The sequence below is a fragment of the Heterocephalus glaber genome, unplaced genomic scaffold (assembly GCF_053883595.1).
Source record: "Heterocephalus glaber isolate CG9 unplaced genomic scaffold, H.glaber_assembly_v1.0 deba00000621, whole genome shotgun sequence".
In the NCBI taxonomy this organism is placed as follows: Eukaryota; Metazoa; Chordata; class Mammalia; order Rodentia; family Bathyergidae; genus Heterocephalus; species Heterocephalus glaber.
The window spans coordinates 11,967,439-11,983,941 of NW_028258153.1; the positions used below are offsets into that span (position 1 = coordinate 11,967,439).

General features: G+C 37.4%; 1 protein-coding gene across 22 annotated transcripts in view; it reads left to right on the top strand.

The window, feature by feature from the left end:
- Nucleotides 1-4,856: 4,856 nt before the first annotated feature.
- Ikzf2 (IKAROS family zinc finger 2) overlaps nucleotides 4,857-16,503 on the top strand; it is a 155,261-nt gene continuing 143,614 nt past the window's right edge. For 4 of the 22 annotated variants that reach the window (XM_021263476.2, XM_021263494.2, XM_021263490.2 and 1 more), the window contains exons 1-3: nucleotides 4,857-5,300; nucleotides 9,180-9,228; nucleotides 10,023-10,130. In XM_021263476.2, coding sequence (XP_021119135.1) covers nucleotides 5,268-5,300; nucleotides 9,180-9,228; nucleotides 10,023-10,130 — 190 coding nt within the window. In that variant the 5' untranslated portion in view covers nucleotides 4,857-5,267. The other 18 variants (XM_021263477.2, XM_021263492.2, XM_087206168.1 and 15 more) reach the window with 16 other exon arrangements.

Consider the following 16,503-nt stretch of genomic DNA (forward strand, 5'->3'; position numbering starts at 1 on the left):
CTTTTCATATACATTTGCATTGGATTTGGCAGTGTTCTATACTGATTCCACATTTGACTGATCACCTAAGAACACACTTTCTTTCAAGAGATTTAACATTAGCCATTATATGACCCAAAGTGTAGGATTTACACTACAGAAACAGGTTTGTATGACTGATAAAGATATTTGGCTACATAAGAGACAGTGCAGTGTGATGGCCACGAATATGAACTTTCTAGATTTTAAAACATGTTTGACAGTGTCTAGTTCTGACACTATGGAACTCAGGACATTTAAGTCTCAAAATTTCAATTTCTTCATGGGAAAAATAAGCATAATATTATCTTTTAAAATGATAGTGTTATGTGAGTTAACAAATATGCTTGCCCTGGTGTCTAGCATAAAGTATCTATAACAGCAATGATGGTAGATAGATTTCCTGGTCCACAGATAAACTTACTTCATTGAAATCCAATCTATCATCAATCTAACATACTATAGATTCTGTATATGGATTATTTCTCAATAATTGTATACTCTAAAAAGAGTCACCCAAATGAAGCAACTTTTTTCTGAGATACAGTTTACAGGACTATTAGTGATATTTTTAGTCTATTGAGTGGGACTTCCCCAGGTGTCTAGTACTTAAGCATGATGTCAAGTTTGAAGTTTTGAAACTGGAACATAGCTGCTAGGAGAAAGATACTGATGGTGTTATTCTTTCTTATTATCATATCTTGAGACAATTCAGAATGCCACACTAACTTCTATATTAAACTAACCTTTTTCTAAACCACAGGTCTTGAGAATTGGAGGGAGATGACATTTGACTTTACTACCAGTAAATGACCTTTCTTTGATTCTAATCCCTGTTTCATCACATACACCATCTTTCTGAATTATCACGCAGCATGGCTCCTCAGTTTTATCCCTATAGGCCTCTTAATTTTCTGGATTGCCAACTATCTGATTATAAATAGGAAGAAGGTAAAATCCTGGATTCTTTACTTTCTTTTGGCAATGCAATCCTGTATTTTCTTCAGTCTACCCTGTATTGTTTAAGCAAGTAATTAGACTTTGCCATACTGTCAAAGAATGTTGCTTCACAGAGTTGAGGCATGTCACAAACTGGACATACAGTTCCATGAGGTTTTACAAAATTAAAAAGACAGGATCATAGTACTCTTGGTACTGGTTTAACTACTAAATGTTAGCTTTGTGATGCAACTTGTCCTCACTCTGCAGAATATGGATCCATCTACAGAATTTAACTTTTGGTATTACAGGTCTGAAGGCTAATCTGCCCTTTTTTTTCCTACTAATTCCAAAGTTAAAGGATCACTTTGGCTTTTCTCTCTTTTCCCCAGCAAAATCAGTTTCTTAATCTCTTGCATTTAGTTGCTAAAAAATATCACTAGACAATGTTGGCTCATTTTATTGTTATTCCCTACTTGTAAGGTATGTTTTCACAAAGCTGAATATCTTTTTCTTTTGTTGATTTAACTTTACCAGGAATTCCAATAATTTCCCAGTATCTTTTACGTTTAAATTTTAGTTTCCTAGAACTTTCTTCACCCGGCCTTTTAGACCAGGTTTTTGAACATCACCACCTGATCTAGCTAGAAGTTCCATTTTTGTATGAATGGAAGTAGTTTCTTCAAATGCTAAACACATTTGCATTTTTAAAGTAATTATGATGGACATTAATGACACTCTAAAAATATGTGCTATATTTTTATTCTGAAACCACTCTGGTCCTCAACCCCTTTGTCTAACTTCTTCAATTTATAATTCTCATCTGAGATATAGTTAATCATCTGCTCTATATCAAAACATGTTCTCTAGAAGAAATCTAGTATTATTTTATCAAAGTGTGAATGTAAGTTAACTTTTTTAGGGACATGAGTATAATTGCAAAGGGACACTTACCGATTGTTAACAGAAGCTATTGTTCAACATAGATGGAATAAGAAGATACTTACTGTGTAGGATTCATATGCCAGCTAGAAAGATCCCAAATGATCAATGTACTCAGGGAGGCAAAGTTGGGAAGTAGTAATATGTTAACTTATGAAATATATTTGGGATCGTAAGAATGTTTTCTTTTGAAACTATGGTTCTATTTCTGGCTTCCTCCTTTCTTTAGTACCAATCTAGTTTGATAGGAGAAATTAAGAACATAGTTCCATGTTCTACTTAAAAAGATAACACTTCTTCAAAGATAAGAAAAAACACCACCACCTGACAAAAATAAAGAAAGTTACTAGTTTTAAAACACTGTGCCTATGTATGCTTAATGTTGACTATTCCAGAGATTTGTTATTTTAGAGCACCTACTCAGTGTAAGTATGCTCTATAACTAGCACTATACATCATCTAAATAAAAAAATAAATAACTGGCTTCCAAACATTTCTTCTTTGATATTAGGAGAAAACTGCAATTTACTAGTCCCCCCAACACAACCAAAATTCAAAAACATGGAGTTAACTGTTTGAACAAATATAAGATTTTAACCAAGTTCTTTTAAAGGGATTTGCTTTTAAATTTAAAACAGCTCATACAAACCATCCAAAGAAAACAAAACCAATGTGCCATAACGTAGCTTTTAGCTACACTGCTTTATAAATTTTTCTCTTGCTAATTACACTTCATGATTATAAAATTAAATGCTGCACTCGATTGTCACTCTGGCTCTTGAGTTGTCAGGAAGTGAGATGAAATGAGGTGCTTATGAAACAAAGAGTTTTAAGTATATTTTAATCAAAGTTGCATTTTACATATAATTTTAGTTACTTTTGCCATTTATATTTGTAAATTTTGATTTCTACAGAGGTTCACATTCTTTACGTGGACCATAAGCTGCAGCTGACTTGTTAAGGATGTTATGTAACAGGACTTATAAGCCAAGATCTGTCCAAAATCTTCATGGAATCAGAATATATCACTGATATATTTGTCCTCAGAAAACCACTTAATATAGAGGAGGTGGGTATGTGATTTCCTCCATATTCATTCATTCACTGAGTAAATGTATTTACTACCAACTCATGCCAGTGTGATAGTTCTAAGAAAACAGGACAGACATAATCGTTGCCCTTAAAAAAAGATCATATTACAGAGGGGAAGACAGATTTTAAAACTCAATACATAAATAAAATATTTATCTATTGTGTTATGAAGGAAATAGCCAAGGTGCTAGGAGGTATAGAAGGTGGTGGCTGGAAGAGGCAATTTCTACAGGCTGGGATAGAAAGGATGAAACCAGCTATGTGAAAAATGGCAAAGGTGGGGTATGTTTTCTCCCTACCTTGTCACCTTCTAAAATGAAAATTTAACTCTCCAACTGGATACAGTGACTAAAGAACATGGTGCTCCATTTCCCTGGTGGTATACTTCTATGCATGGTATAACTATGTAAGTACTTAAAATGTGTGCAGTGTAGTTATGGCAAAGGACACAAATGCATCTTCTAATCACTACCAAAATACTGTCCAGTGCAATTTCAACACAGTGAATTACTATAGTTTATACGAAGGTTTCTTCACATGAGTGGATTTCATTGTGGGTCTTAGTGCCAGGACCAGACTCCACAGGCATGAAACAAAACCCCTAATCTTAGTATATGAACACAATCTTGACTTCTCTGGATGAGTTGGACTCACCAAGATCTGCAAATGAGGAAGTAACATACAAGGAAATGTGTGTGTTCCAAGGAGGCCTGACTCTCACAGTTGGTCAGAAATCTTTTGTTACTCTAAAATCAAGGATCCATCATTCCTCTCCCCAAAAGTCTCACTCCTGGGGAGACAGGGTGACAAAACATAAACCATCTGAGGGCCGGGGATTTAGCTCAGTGGTTCCGGCGTCTGCCTCACAAGCACAAGGTCCGGAGTTCCATCCCCGGTACACAAATAAAAACAAACAAACAAACATAAACCATCTGAAGGCCAAACCACTAGAGGGAGAAAGTGTGCCTCTGGTGACTGGAGAGCCAATGAAAGCAACTCTTCAAAAGGACAGGCTCCAAGGGAGCTAAGTTAAACTCTAGTCAGCCAGGGGCAAGGACTGTGTCAACTATGGTAGCCTTGGGAAATTGAAGAAAAATCCTTAAAACTGCATAATGGCTCCTCTTATACCAAATAATTCAACTGTTTAAAGTATGAAGATATTTAATCTTAATTTTGGATATGTTTTACTTCATATTTTCTAAGGACTTCTACAACTGTGCAAAGACTGTAACATATAAGCTTAGTTTTCAGGAGGGATTTATAACAATTTTGAGACATTATGTTGTCCTTTATGCACTGGCTATTTACATATTATGTTAAATACTCCAATTTTCTTCGTTAATTTAAGATATAAAGCTTTTCTGTCTATTGGGATGATCAGAATGATTTATGGGTTACTATTTAGTCTCTCTAAAATATTACTTCAAGAAAATTAATTTTATTTAGGTACTGGGCAGGTCAAAAAATTTGCTTTTCCAATATATCAGTAACAAAAACTGTGACTTAAAAAAAAAGCAGCAGAGTTGTTACAAGCCTCAACCCAAATGATTTTTGTCCAATGAAAATTGGTGAATCTTGTTTGCTGTACGGCATCGTCATTTTCCATAATTAAAAAATAAAACCTAGCCAAATGTTACAATTGTTTAATAAATACAATGTATGGAATACTCTTTTAAAAAATAACATTATAAAACTTAAACATATACAAGTTATAACACATTCACTATTAGTGTGTATCATAGTGAATTCTTTCCTCACACCAAAAGCTAAAAAAAAAACCCCAAATTTCCCAGAGTGGCGCTTAAGATACAGTCGATGATTTTGTTTTCAATGTGTCATTTTTCTTTCCTTAGCAGAACAAACACAACACCTCAGCAACTATTTCTAGGATTCTTAAAAGGGAGTAGCAGGAGCATCTACTCTTTCAGCACTGATTTTTCTTCACAACGTGTGATATGGTTTCTCAAAAATGCTGTTTGGCATTCCTGATTCTTTCATGTGATTTCAAAGTTTAATGCACTCGGGCTACACACTTCAGTGTTTTCAGCTCCTTTCATTTTCCTTTTCCCTTTAATTATAGAAGTCTCTATTCCTTCTTTTCGCAAATGTGGTCAAGACAGATACCAAATGCTACCACGCGTAGCAAGAATACACCTATGTTTTTCTCGGGGCGATTCACAGAAACTCTTCCCAAATAAAGCAGCTGCGATGGATGACACCGCTGGGCCACGCTGCAAAGATAACTTTCTGGACCCTCACCCGCTCCTTTGGCTCTGATGGATGTGGCTCCTGCCCCGGGGAGAAAAAAGGCAAGTAGACACTCTAATTTTAAACTTGCATTGGAAAGCACTTTCAAAACAGTCACAGTGGCGCTGCCCGCAGACCTAGATCTCGGGCTCCGTCCGTCCCCGAGGCCGCTGTGCTCCGCTCCGTGCGCGGGGCCGGCGGGTGCGCGGCGGAGTCGGTCGCGCTGGCCGGGTGGGCGGCTCGGTCCCCGCGCGCCCCGCCTCAGGCCAGGACGCCCATCCCCGAGCCCGGCCGTCGCGCTCCCTCCGCCGGCCTCACCACACGGCCCAGTTTGAAAGAAAACTTCACGCGGCGAAATGCACCTCCCTTCATCACCGCTCCAATCCTTCCTTCCCAGCCGGCAGAAAACGTGAGCTCGGTGCTGATTCGGGAGAGCGGGCCGCGGAGCGGCCGGGAAGCCCTCGGGGACTCGTTACCTGGCCCGTTCCCCTCCCCCTCAGCCGGGGGGCGGGGTCGCCGTCCGGGCGGACGCGCGGGGGGCGCCGGGGCCTGGTGCGCGGGGGGCGCGAAAGTGCGCGCGGGGGGCGCGAAAGAGTGCGCGCGTCGCGGAGCCGGCGGGGCAGCACTTGTCCTGTAATCGATTGCCGAGCGCGCCGAGCAGCTGAGAGCGCAGACACGCGCACCCAGCGAGCACACACACACACACACACACGCGCGCGCGCGCGCGCACTCACACTCACACTCGCAGCGGAGCTCAAGCCCCGCACACACGCACGCACGCCGGCCCTCGCCCGCGCGCGCCCGCACGCACGCGCCCCAGGCCCCTCCGCCTTCGCCAGCCCGCCCTCCGCCCGCGGGCGTTTGCGCGAGCCCGGCCGGCGGGGGAGATGTGCTCGGGCTCCGCCGCATCGGTTTCTCGGGGTTTGACCAGCTGTCCCGGGCTAACCCTGCTCCTCGCTGAAGATGGAGGAAGTAAAAACAGGATTACCCTTAGCTCCAGATCCACTGCCTTAGTTTCCACCACCACCTGCAGTGCACAAACACACGTTAGGCACAGGAAAGAAAGAGAGAGGACACACTAACAGTAAACACAAACAAAAGGGTGATGGGATTATTTTACTGCATGCATTGCTGAGGTAAATCTCCGCTTGGCTTTGGCTTGGGGAAGAACAGCTCTTGTTTTATTTGTCTTCTGATTCATAGATTATATATAAAAATGTGTATGATTTGCAAAGGGGGGAGTGTTTTCAAAGTTAAGTGTAATTGTATAGCATCTCGTTGTGCACTGTGATGTGATCAAATGACTTGTTGCTGTTAACCAGGGATAATAATATAGGTGTTTTTCTTTGGGAGGGATGGATTGTGATTATGATTAGGGTAATGATTTCTGTAAAGGACGCTCAGGGAATCGGGTTGGAGATGATGTCCTCTGCCTTAATTTATCGTCCCCTCCTTGTAATGTGTTTCTGGGATGTTAATCGATTAATCAGTTCTCATCTGTATAGCTGTCATGGATTTGGACTTGTTTTGCTTTGTTTTAACTTGAATTCCAAGAAGAAAGATTGGATAGCCTGGAATAAATTGCAGATAGAAGGTAATATACAGATCCTGTTGGGATTGAAAAAGCAAAAAACAGACCAAAAGAACTGGTATGACACACGTAAAAAAGGCGCCACTTAAATGACTTTGACAGGTTCTAGTGTGGGCGAGAAAGATGGAAGATTTAAATTTTTTCTTTCCTTTTTCTTTCTTTTTTTTCCTTTTCCTTTTCTTTTTTTTCTTTTTTCTTTCTTTCTTTTTTTTTTTTTTTTGGCCGAAGGCCAAAAGCAGTCCTGTGAAGTTGGCCTTGGTTCCTCATTGGGTTCTGCCTGAGTGTCCCCCCCCCCCCTATCCCCCTTTTTTCTTTCAGTTTTCTTGTCTTAGCTTTTGGTCGATTCTTAAGGAACCGGTGGATCAAGTTTTTCTCTTCTTGTTAATCGCATTGCTGTAGCACTGACCTCTCTCTCTCTGTTTTTCCTCTTTCCTGAAAGTACGTGGTGCCATTCCTGAGTGACTTTTCCTACTAGACCATCCCAAAGGGACGAGGGGGAGGGGTGGAAGGAGGAGGAGGAGGAGGAGGAGGAGGAGGAGGAGGAGGAGGAGGAGAAGGGGGGTGTTCCTTCTCTCTCATTTCTTGGTTTTGTTTATCAGCGGATCTGTTTGCTGGATTTGGAAGCTTGGAATGACCCACCTGTAAAGTGCTTTTCCTTCCTCCTCGCCTTGAACTCTGCAGGGGGCTTGGCTTGAAGGGAGCCTGGGAGGGAAAGAGAGAAGAGGGAAACACAAAAAACTTCTTTCTTTCTCTCGGTTTATCTTCAGCCCGACATTGTCACCTCCTCTTTGAGGAGTTAGAAGAAGCTGAGATCTCCCGGCAGAGCTGGAAATGGTGATGAATCTTTTTTAATCAAAGGACAATTTCTTTTGTATGTACATTTCGTTTCTCTTTCTCCTTTTTCTTTCCTTCTCTGAGGGTTAATAACCATTTCATTGATGGAGCAGAGTACTTTCGCTTCTCCCTGACACTTCTTTCTAATATGTGTATGTTAAATGTGTACATTCTTAAAGAGATACTCATTTGCAAAATATCCGAGGAAACTGCTCCCCTTTTAAACTTTATGGATCCCTTTCTTTAAAGCTTTATGTAATCATAATTTGAAAGAATTTGATAACAGTGCAGCAGGTTGAAATATAAGTGCTATGTAGTGACTGAGTTGGGAATTTGATCTGATCATACCATAAAGAAAGAAAAGTTTTTGGGGGGTGGGTAGGGAGAGTGGTGGTGAAAGAGGGGAGGGGAGGGAGAAGGGAAGTGGTTTTGGAGACAAGAAGTGAAGCTGCCTGTTTTCCAGTAAGTAATGGAGAAATTCCAGGAGCCCAGGCTAAATATACTTGGCGATCAATACAGAAATGGCTCATTGTGAATAATTTAGCTGCTGGTGCAGTGAGAGTTTTGAAACTAAAGGCAAAAAGGACCAGGGCCAAAAGAGGGAAAAAAAAGAAATAAAAATCTCTTCAGCACTCGTCAATTCTTAAACTTTTTCCTTCAAAGAATACAGTTAGATTATTGATCTTTTCATTATGTGAATCAAAGCTAGGGGGTGTCATCTCATACAGCTTTACTTTTGTTTCTGTGAGTTACGTTCTGTGTCATGTCATTGGTGCCTAAGGAAAATGCCCCAAACTTGAAAAAAAGTGATTCCCTCCTGCACAGCTGAAAGTTGCTGAAATTTTCAAAATCAGAATGTATTAAGTAGGTTTGGCATTTGTATCCAACCATCATCCGCAGGAAATGAAGGTTACATTGAACAGGTGCTTACCCAGAACCTTAGGGTAGGCTAAAATGTCAATACAACTGGGAGAGTTAGCTAACCGCTGCTGCTGAAGTCTTCTTTCTAGACACAGTTGGGCTGAGAAGTTGTTTTGTTTTCTTGTGTTTGTTTGTCCTCCCCGTCCCTGTTAGAACATGATGAACCAACTTGCAACAATTGTGAATAGAGCTATCTGTATACTGGGGAAGTCCTCAAACTGCAGTGTGATTGTGGGAAATAGTGAATGGTAAAACACTTACATCCCATTAAAACTGGCAAATTCGAGGTGTAATTCCCCCATTTTTTTCAGTAAAACAAGTAAATTTTGATTAAGACAAGTCATTCCTCTCTCGCTACAGCCCATCTCACAGTACACTTATCTTTCCTATCCTATCTCCAGCAGGAATCAGATCATTTGCAGAAAGAGTTCAGTGACTTGCAAATGAGCACATACAGTACACAGTAGTAGGTTTCTTGGGCACAGGTTGCAGCAACAGCATGGACTAAGTGCTTGGAGCTTCAAATAAGCTAAGAATTTAATGGCAGATATCAAAAGGACTCACAGTGTTAACGGTCTAACATTTTGTTTTGCAGCACTGCACTTTGACTATGGAAACAGAGGCTGTTGATGGCTATATAACATGTAAGTATTCATTTTCATTAACTTGTTCTTGTAATAAAGTTACCTTTTTATTACCCAAGTTTTAATTTCTGGATTATAGATTGCATTAAGGATTCTACATTCTTATTTTCTGTTCACAATTTTATCTTTACCTCAGAGAAAATAATGGCACAAAAGCGAAGAAGGAAATATAGAATATTGACTTGCTGCTTATTAAATTACAGATATTTAAATCAACCATAGCTTATCAACCCTTTTCTACTTGATTTTTTCTATTTCTTTAAGTTTTGAATATGTCAGGTTAAATATATCTACTAGTATGGTGTGTACTGAATATTTTCTACTCTGTAACCTAGTTCTTCTGAACACATAATGGGAAAGAATTAGGTTCTATAAGTTGACATTTTTTTAGCAAGCTCTCTTTTCAAGCATCTAACTTTCCAATAGCCTGCATTTTAAGAACTGCTTATTATAAATACTTTATGTTTAGTAATTAAATGAGATGTTAAAACTTACTCTTCAACTAAAAAATTCTTTAGAAATAAGCGGCTTCATTTCCCCTTGTTTTGTTTTTATTGGAGTATTATGATTAAAAAAAGTTTTGTTAATTTCTTTATTGTGAGCTGATTGTGATTTTTGTCATTTTATACATTTAGTATATATTTCTGAAAAATATTTCCTTAGAGCTTCTTTTATAGTGAAAAATGTGTTACTTAAAAATTCCAGACTGCATGCCACTGTGTATAAGAAAGAATGTTAGTAATTAGAGTTTATGTGACAATGAACAGAAACCAAAAGATTTTATTTTGTGAAAGCAGGTGACAATGAGCTTTCACCTGAAAGGGAGCACTCCAATATGGCAATTGACCTCACCTCAAGCACACCCAATGGACAGCATGCCTCCCCATGTCACATGACAAGCAGTAAGTCTTCATTTTACGATTTTTTTTTCTAATTCTCTAGTGACAGATTTGAATTTGTTAGGTCTGTGGGGTCTGCTCATGTTCTGGTGTAGCTATTGCTATAGATTTTGCTAAAGAAAGAACAACACAGATTTATTCCTGTTCATTCTAGTATCATAAAACATGAGCCTGATTACTAGTTTCAACTATCCCAAGGTGGCATTTGGGAGCTGGTGCTTACCTGTATCAGGTAAGAAATGGTAGGGTTTGCTGGTTATTGTTTGGACTTGCCAGGTTTATGACTGGATTTGTTGTTGTTGTTGGATAAAAAATACAGAAACATGTCACTTCCAAAGTGACATGTTTTTTCATAGTGAAAAAAATGAAGTAGTTTTGTATTGCTTTGGTACAAAGCTAAGCCATCAGTGGTAGAATTGTAGTGTTACTTGTGTTAAAAAAGGTGAAAGTTTCTCCTCTACAGCATTGGAGTGAAGTGTAATTGAAAAGTTATGAAACTCATTTACATCCATTTCTCTAATGAAGTTGGAAACATTTTATTTTAGAATGTATAGAGAAGAACTGAGAAAATTTGGAAGGATGTTTTTGGCTGTAGAAATAGACAGTTTTGACTACTGTTTTTGATAAAAGGTTGTTCAATTGGTATAGTCAATGCTTTTGTGTAATCAGCAACTTACATGCTGTCAGTGACAGGAGACAAAATACTTTTATTTATTGAGAGTGTAGTAAATCTCTGAATTATAATGTTGTGTCAGGTTAGTTACCAAGTACAAATGTTCTCTTATTCCTACTCAAAACTATTAGTAATCTTGTCTCCTTATTTTTTGTTATATATATTTTTCTTATATAGGAAGGACGTATGATTTATATGTACTTACAATTCTTCTGTTTTGGTGACATGTGAAGGAAAGTCATATTTCTCCCTTTCTTTTTTGAAGATTTAACAAAGAAACCAAAGCTACTTAATTGTAAGCATATTCTTAGGTGAATTCTCATCCGAGGGAACTTTACCTTTCTGCTTCCTCTTAGAGCCTTCAAAACTTAAGTTATTGTAAAGCTAAAAGCTTTGTAATTAGTGAAGACTGCTGAATTATAAGCGAAAGTATATAGATTACTCTTGAATATATTTTGTAATTCATTAATTTTAAGTCATTTTAGCTATTTACTTGAAATTATGATTGAACCATTTGAATTTACTTTATTAAAAGATTCCCCTCCTTTTTATTACTGGAGAGAACAGAAAATTTCATCCTAGATGCAGTCCTTGAAATTTCTTTATCATGTAGAAAGGCAAAACTAATAAAGTTACTGACTGAATATATACTAAAATATCATGCTAATCTCTTACAGTGATCTTGTGGCATTAATTTTTTGCTTGTTGACTTGATAAAAGTTATACTACTGTAACATTGTAGGCAATATAATTTGTATATTTTAATATTTAATTTTAGTAGTTCTTTGGTGGACTATACTTTTCTTTCTCAGAAAGTTTTTCATGTAATTTCCTAAGGAGTCCAGATAGATTTATGTATAGTTTCTGTTTGTTAAATATTTCATTATTGGCTTTGGTAATAGTGGATATATGGAGTAGAAAATACCTCAGGGACTTGACTGTCATCCCCTGGTCACCAGCAGAATTTCAGCAGGAAAATGCTTATTAATTAGTTAATTGGTCCTTTATTGGTTAAATTGTTTCTGCTTTTATAAGTACTTCAAAAAGGCAACTCACTCATCCTTTAAAATAGTCCAAAGTGTAGGCATGATTAATTTGTACAATTAAGAACTGTGCCATTTACATTCGAACTTTTCTCACCCAACAACAGTAAACTTATGTTTGGTAAAGAGTTTTTTTTGTGTGTTTTAACTTTCTAGCCTTTGGCAATTCCATGTTAGTACAGTTTTTGGCTAAGCTGCACATGTTTTCAGGTTCTTTTCCAAAGAGTTGCAGGTTAAATATTTTGGCTCCCACTTCAGAGCTGTCTGTTGCATCCTTTATGTAGCCTCTATTTACAGTATCTAGGTTACCCACTTAGGTGTTAGATGGAGAAGATACCCATTTTTCCTCTGCTAGATCTAGGAGAATATCAGCATTTTAGATTGCCAAAGCAAGTAGAGGTAGAGAGGGACTCTTGTCTATTAATTGGAGCAGAGACCTAGAATCAGTTACTCAGATGCTTTTCTGTGGCTTGGAATAATTTTGTGCGCAGGAGGTCTATCAAATCATTTGTATTTGAGGGCTCTGGTTTTCCTTATCCCTTTACACATACTCTGGACTTTTTAAAGTGAAAATAATTTATTCTTGAAAATTTTTCATGTGTTCGAATTTATTTCCTATAGGGCTGCTGCTTCCAAACACAGAAATATAATTTTTGATTGAAAGTATTAAAGCCTAAAATAAATGCGAAAACCTTATGAAAAAATAAGAGTCTGGAATAGCAGGAAGAAGAGATCTGTATGTACAAGGGGGAAAAAGTTATTTTTAAAAGGTTTATATAGAAGGAAAATAAACCTTTGAATTTTATAAAATAAGTAACATTCTCACCATAAAATATAAATAAAATGAAATAAGCCCACTTATTTTGGCTTTAGGAAAGTGGTCAGTATTACTATAGGGATCTAGTCATTTGTTTAGGGTGTTTGGTAACTATTCTGAGATGAGGGATATCTGTACAGCTTGCTGCCAGCTGTTGTATAAAAAATAATGACAGCAGGTATCATTTGATAGTGCTAGAATAGAGCACTGGCGACTTGGCAGAAAACTAAAAAATGTTATAATGCCTGACAGTTTTTAGTTTTAAAATTGAATATATAAGATAACCTTAAAAGAAGTAAGAGGTATTAGTGGTCTTAACATTGTACAGTGACTACTTCCTGTGTTTTAGAGTGAATTTTCATAGAGAAAACTTAGACTTTTTCTTTTGGAATAAAGATCTCTTTGATAAGAGGATGGGCATTGTTGCCCAAGATCATTAGTGTACATATTGAGTCCGCTGACAATCTTCGGTGTCAGGAATGACAGCATATGCCTTGATGGCTACTGGAAATACACAGTGTTAAGTGATTTTTAAAAATAGAATCTGGAAGTTAAGAATCTGAGATAGACAACTCAGACAGCAATATAAAAATAATCCATATTGTGTTTGGCCCATCAGATGAAACTTACTTTGCGATTGCTTCTTGTTTCTGGGTTAACTCATTTTCAATTCTTGCATAGTTGCTTCAGTATTGGTTTTTATTACAGCAGCTATTTCAAAAAGTTTTTAAGGTTCCAAAAATTGTAATTCTTCAGGTTTTTTTAATATCTATTTTTATAATGCCTGGAAGTAGGTTTTCTTTTCAGGTAGTTACTTCGTTGGTATGAAAATACATCGTAACATGAAATGTGTCTACTACTTTAAAACCTTTAGGTGGATCAACTATGCAGTCACTACTATTTATCAGTCTGCTTGATGGCCAGGTGGCATGTGTGGAATTAGAAGAGGTAGTAATTCTCGTTTTACAAGGTTCTGACCAATAATCAGTCAAGGAACCTAGTGTATTCTTTTCATAGTGTTTCACATTCAGTTTTTCTTAGCTTGTTTCCATTTTTAGACTCTAGTGAAGCAGATGTATTATGATTTCTACTTCTTATATGTGGAAATTAAGGCTTGAGGAAATCAGTTCACCTTTTAGGTTACTTGGCAGAAAGATACAGTTCTTAGAGTTGGGCATAAAACTGGGTTATTACTTTTTGGATTGGTTAGGTTACTGGTGTCTCTATAATGTCGTCCTGTCAGAGTGCCCGTCATGTCCGATGCTGACCCATGTTTTAGTGACAAAAAGAAATAGAGTGTTATTATGAGGGTGAAGTGATATCAGATAATCCTGTCAACTAAGCAGTCTGATGTGCTTTTTAAAATATTACTTCTGTTATGGCACTCACTAGCTTTGTGACTGTCTTCCATAGCTTAGTTTGGCAGTCACCCCTGGTTGGATTTCCATAGGGAAATATAACACTCAGTGAACTTAATACAAAATCTAGCTCAGTTTAGAATCATAATACTTATATTTCCATTGTACTTTACATTTAGTTTTTATTTGTTAGAAAATTTAAAACAAACAGATCTGATTTGATTTCTTCACATTTATTAGAAGCGTTATGCTTGTGTATTCAAAGAAATAGAAACTAAAGCAAGTGTATATTTGCAGGTAATTAACAGCAAAGGTACTATATCTTTTTCTTTTGGCTTATTCCACCCTTCCTACTCCAGTTTTTAAGGCTGCGATGCATAGTGGTGAAAACTAAGGTCTGTCTTTGAAAAACAACTTACTGCGGAAGAGTTATCCTTGTTGCCTCTGTCTTTGCCCAAATTTGTCTTTCCTAATAGAAGTACTTTTTTTTAATATGCTATGATTGATTCAGTTTTATTGGCACTCTTCCAGTAAGGCATAATGAATTAAGATATTGGGGTTCCATCTTCTTCTCCCCTGTCATTTTTGATATATGGTATATTTTAAATATTGATGTATTTTGATCTTCTGATGTTCTGATGATAGGTCAATTGTAGGGTCACAGTTCAAAAATACGGCATCTTTACTTTTTATATTTGTTTATATCAGATATATATTAATCTGCTAATAATTTCCTTTTGCGAACACATTGAGACTTAGAATATCTGTGATTTGAAATACATCCAGAGTATTTTAAGAATTTTTTTCTTATTATAAATACATTGTGATCACCACAAGATTGACAGAAAGTAGAGCGGTATGATTTACATAGTACATAGGATCTCACTATGTTAAATGCTTTCTATATTTACTGGTGTCACAACAGCTTCCTGAGGTAGGTGAGTAATTTCTCTAATTTATAACATAACATGGAGGATCAGAAGGGGCTTGGAAGTTATACCAGCCTGTTTTAGAATTCTTGCTGTGCCACTAAATTGGCGTGTGAACTTAGGCATTTTATTTAAAATCCCTGAGCTCCAGGTGCTTCCTCTGTAATATGAGGATGAGCATTACCTACTCCAATGGTCTGTTGTGAGGTTTAAATTAAGTAATACATGGGAAATGCTTGTCCCAACTTCAGGCATATCATAAGACTTGATAATTACTGCTGGTGTTTCTCAAAGCAGTTGTTACTTTTTTATGTACTCACGACTTATAAGAAATCAAATCCAGAGCTGTTTGAAATCTGGGTCTTTTGCCTATTTATTGTGAGTCTGTGGAACAGAGGCAGGCTTTTTGATATTCTAGAGTAAAAATTGAGAACAAAAATTTCTATTATTTAAGGTATATTAATATTTTGATTAAGAAAGAATGTTCAAATACATTGTACACATTGAAATGGCCCTGCACCCCCAAAAACATGTGAAATGCGGGGAGGATGGGGCAAAGGAGTCCTGAGGGGGGAAATGATTAAAGTCTGTTATGTACATGTACAGATTTGCTGAAACAAAACCCACTGATCTATGTAACCAATGTACACTGATAAAAAATGTGTGAAAAATAAAAGTAGAGTTTTTCTCTGTATAAGAAACGTTTTTATTGGGTATCAGTGTTCCTGAATAAAGTTTTGTGGTTTGGGTTACATGTAAAGAAAATCATTCCAGCGGCTGGGGATTTAGCTCAGTGGTGCTGCCGCCTGCCTCGCAGGGCAAGGTCCTGAGTTCGATCCCCGGTACCAAAAAAAGAAAAAAGAAAATCATTCCTTATCTTTGGTGCTCCAAAGATGTCAGTCATTAAGACTGGAAAAAGAACAAGTTCTCATAATAGAGTAACCTGTCCATGTTGAGAGTCAGTTCTTTCCTAGAGAGCTCTCCTCTAAAATGTAATCTCATTTTGATGCTTCTGAAGCTACCATAAATTCTCAGATAATGACATCTTAGCAATTTGTAGGCCTCATTGTTGCTACTTGTGCATTCTGGGGATAATAGCTTAGGTGTTTTAAATTTAAAGTACTTAAGGTGTTAGTTATAGGCATTTGACATTTTGCTGTATCATTCTAGCTGATTAATTCAACATAATGTATATCAGCTGTCTTCTGTGTGCCAGGCATTGTAAGTAAATCTTAGGGTACCCACCATATCTTTGGGTGCTCCTCCTCTGGTGGGACAGACAGACATCTAAGCAGGGCATTACATTGTAGTAAGTTCAGCGTCTTTATTATTTTAGGAAGTAAAAGGTAGTACTGGTTTGGTAAGATTTCCCAAAGGGAGAGACTGCTTAAGTTGAGATGTAATATATATAAAAGATTTAGGGGAAAAGTGGAAGGCTTTTTCAGTAAATAATAGGCCCACAATGAGAAGTAAGAAATAACATGCAGTATTCCGGGATATACAAGCAGGTTGGTATTTCTAGAATGTTAAGTTCACCTCTAAGAACTTGAAGCTAG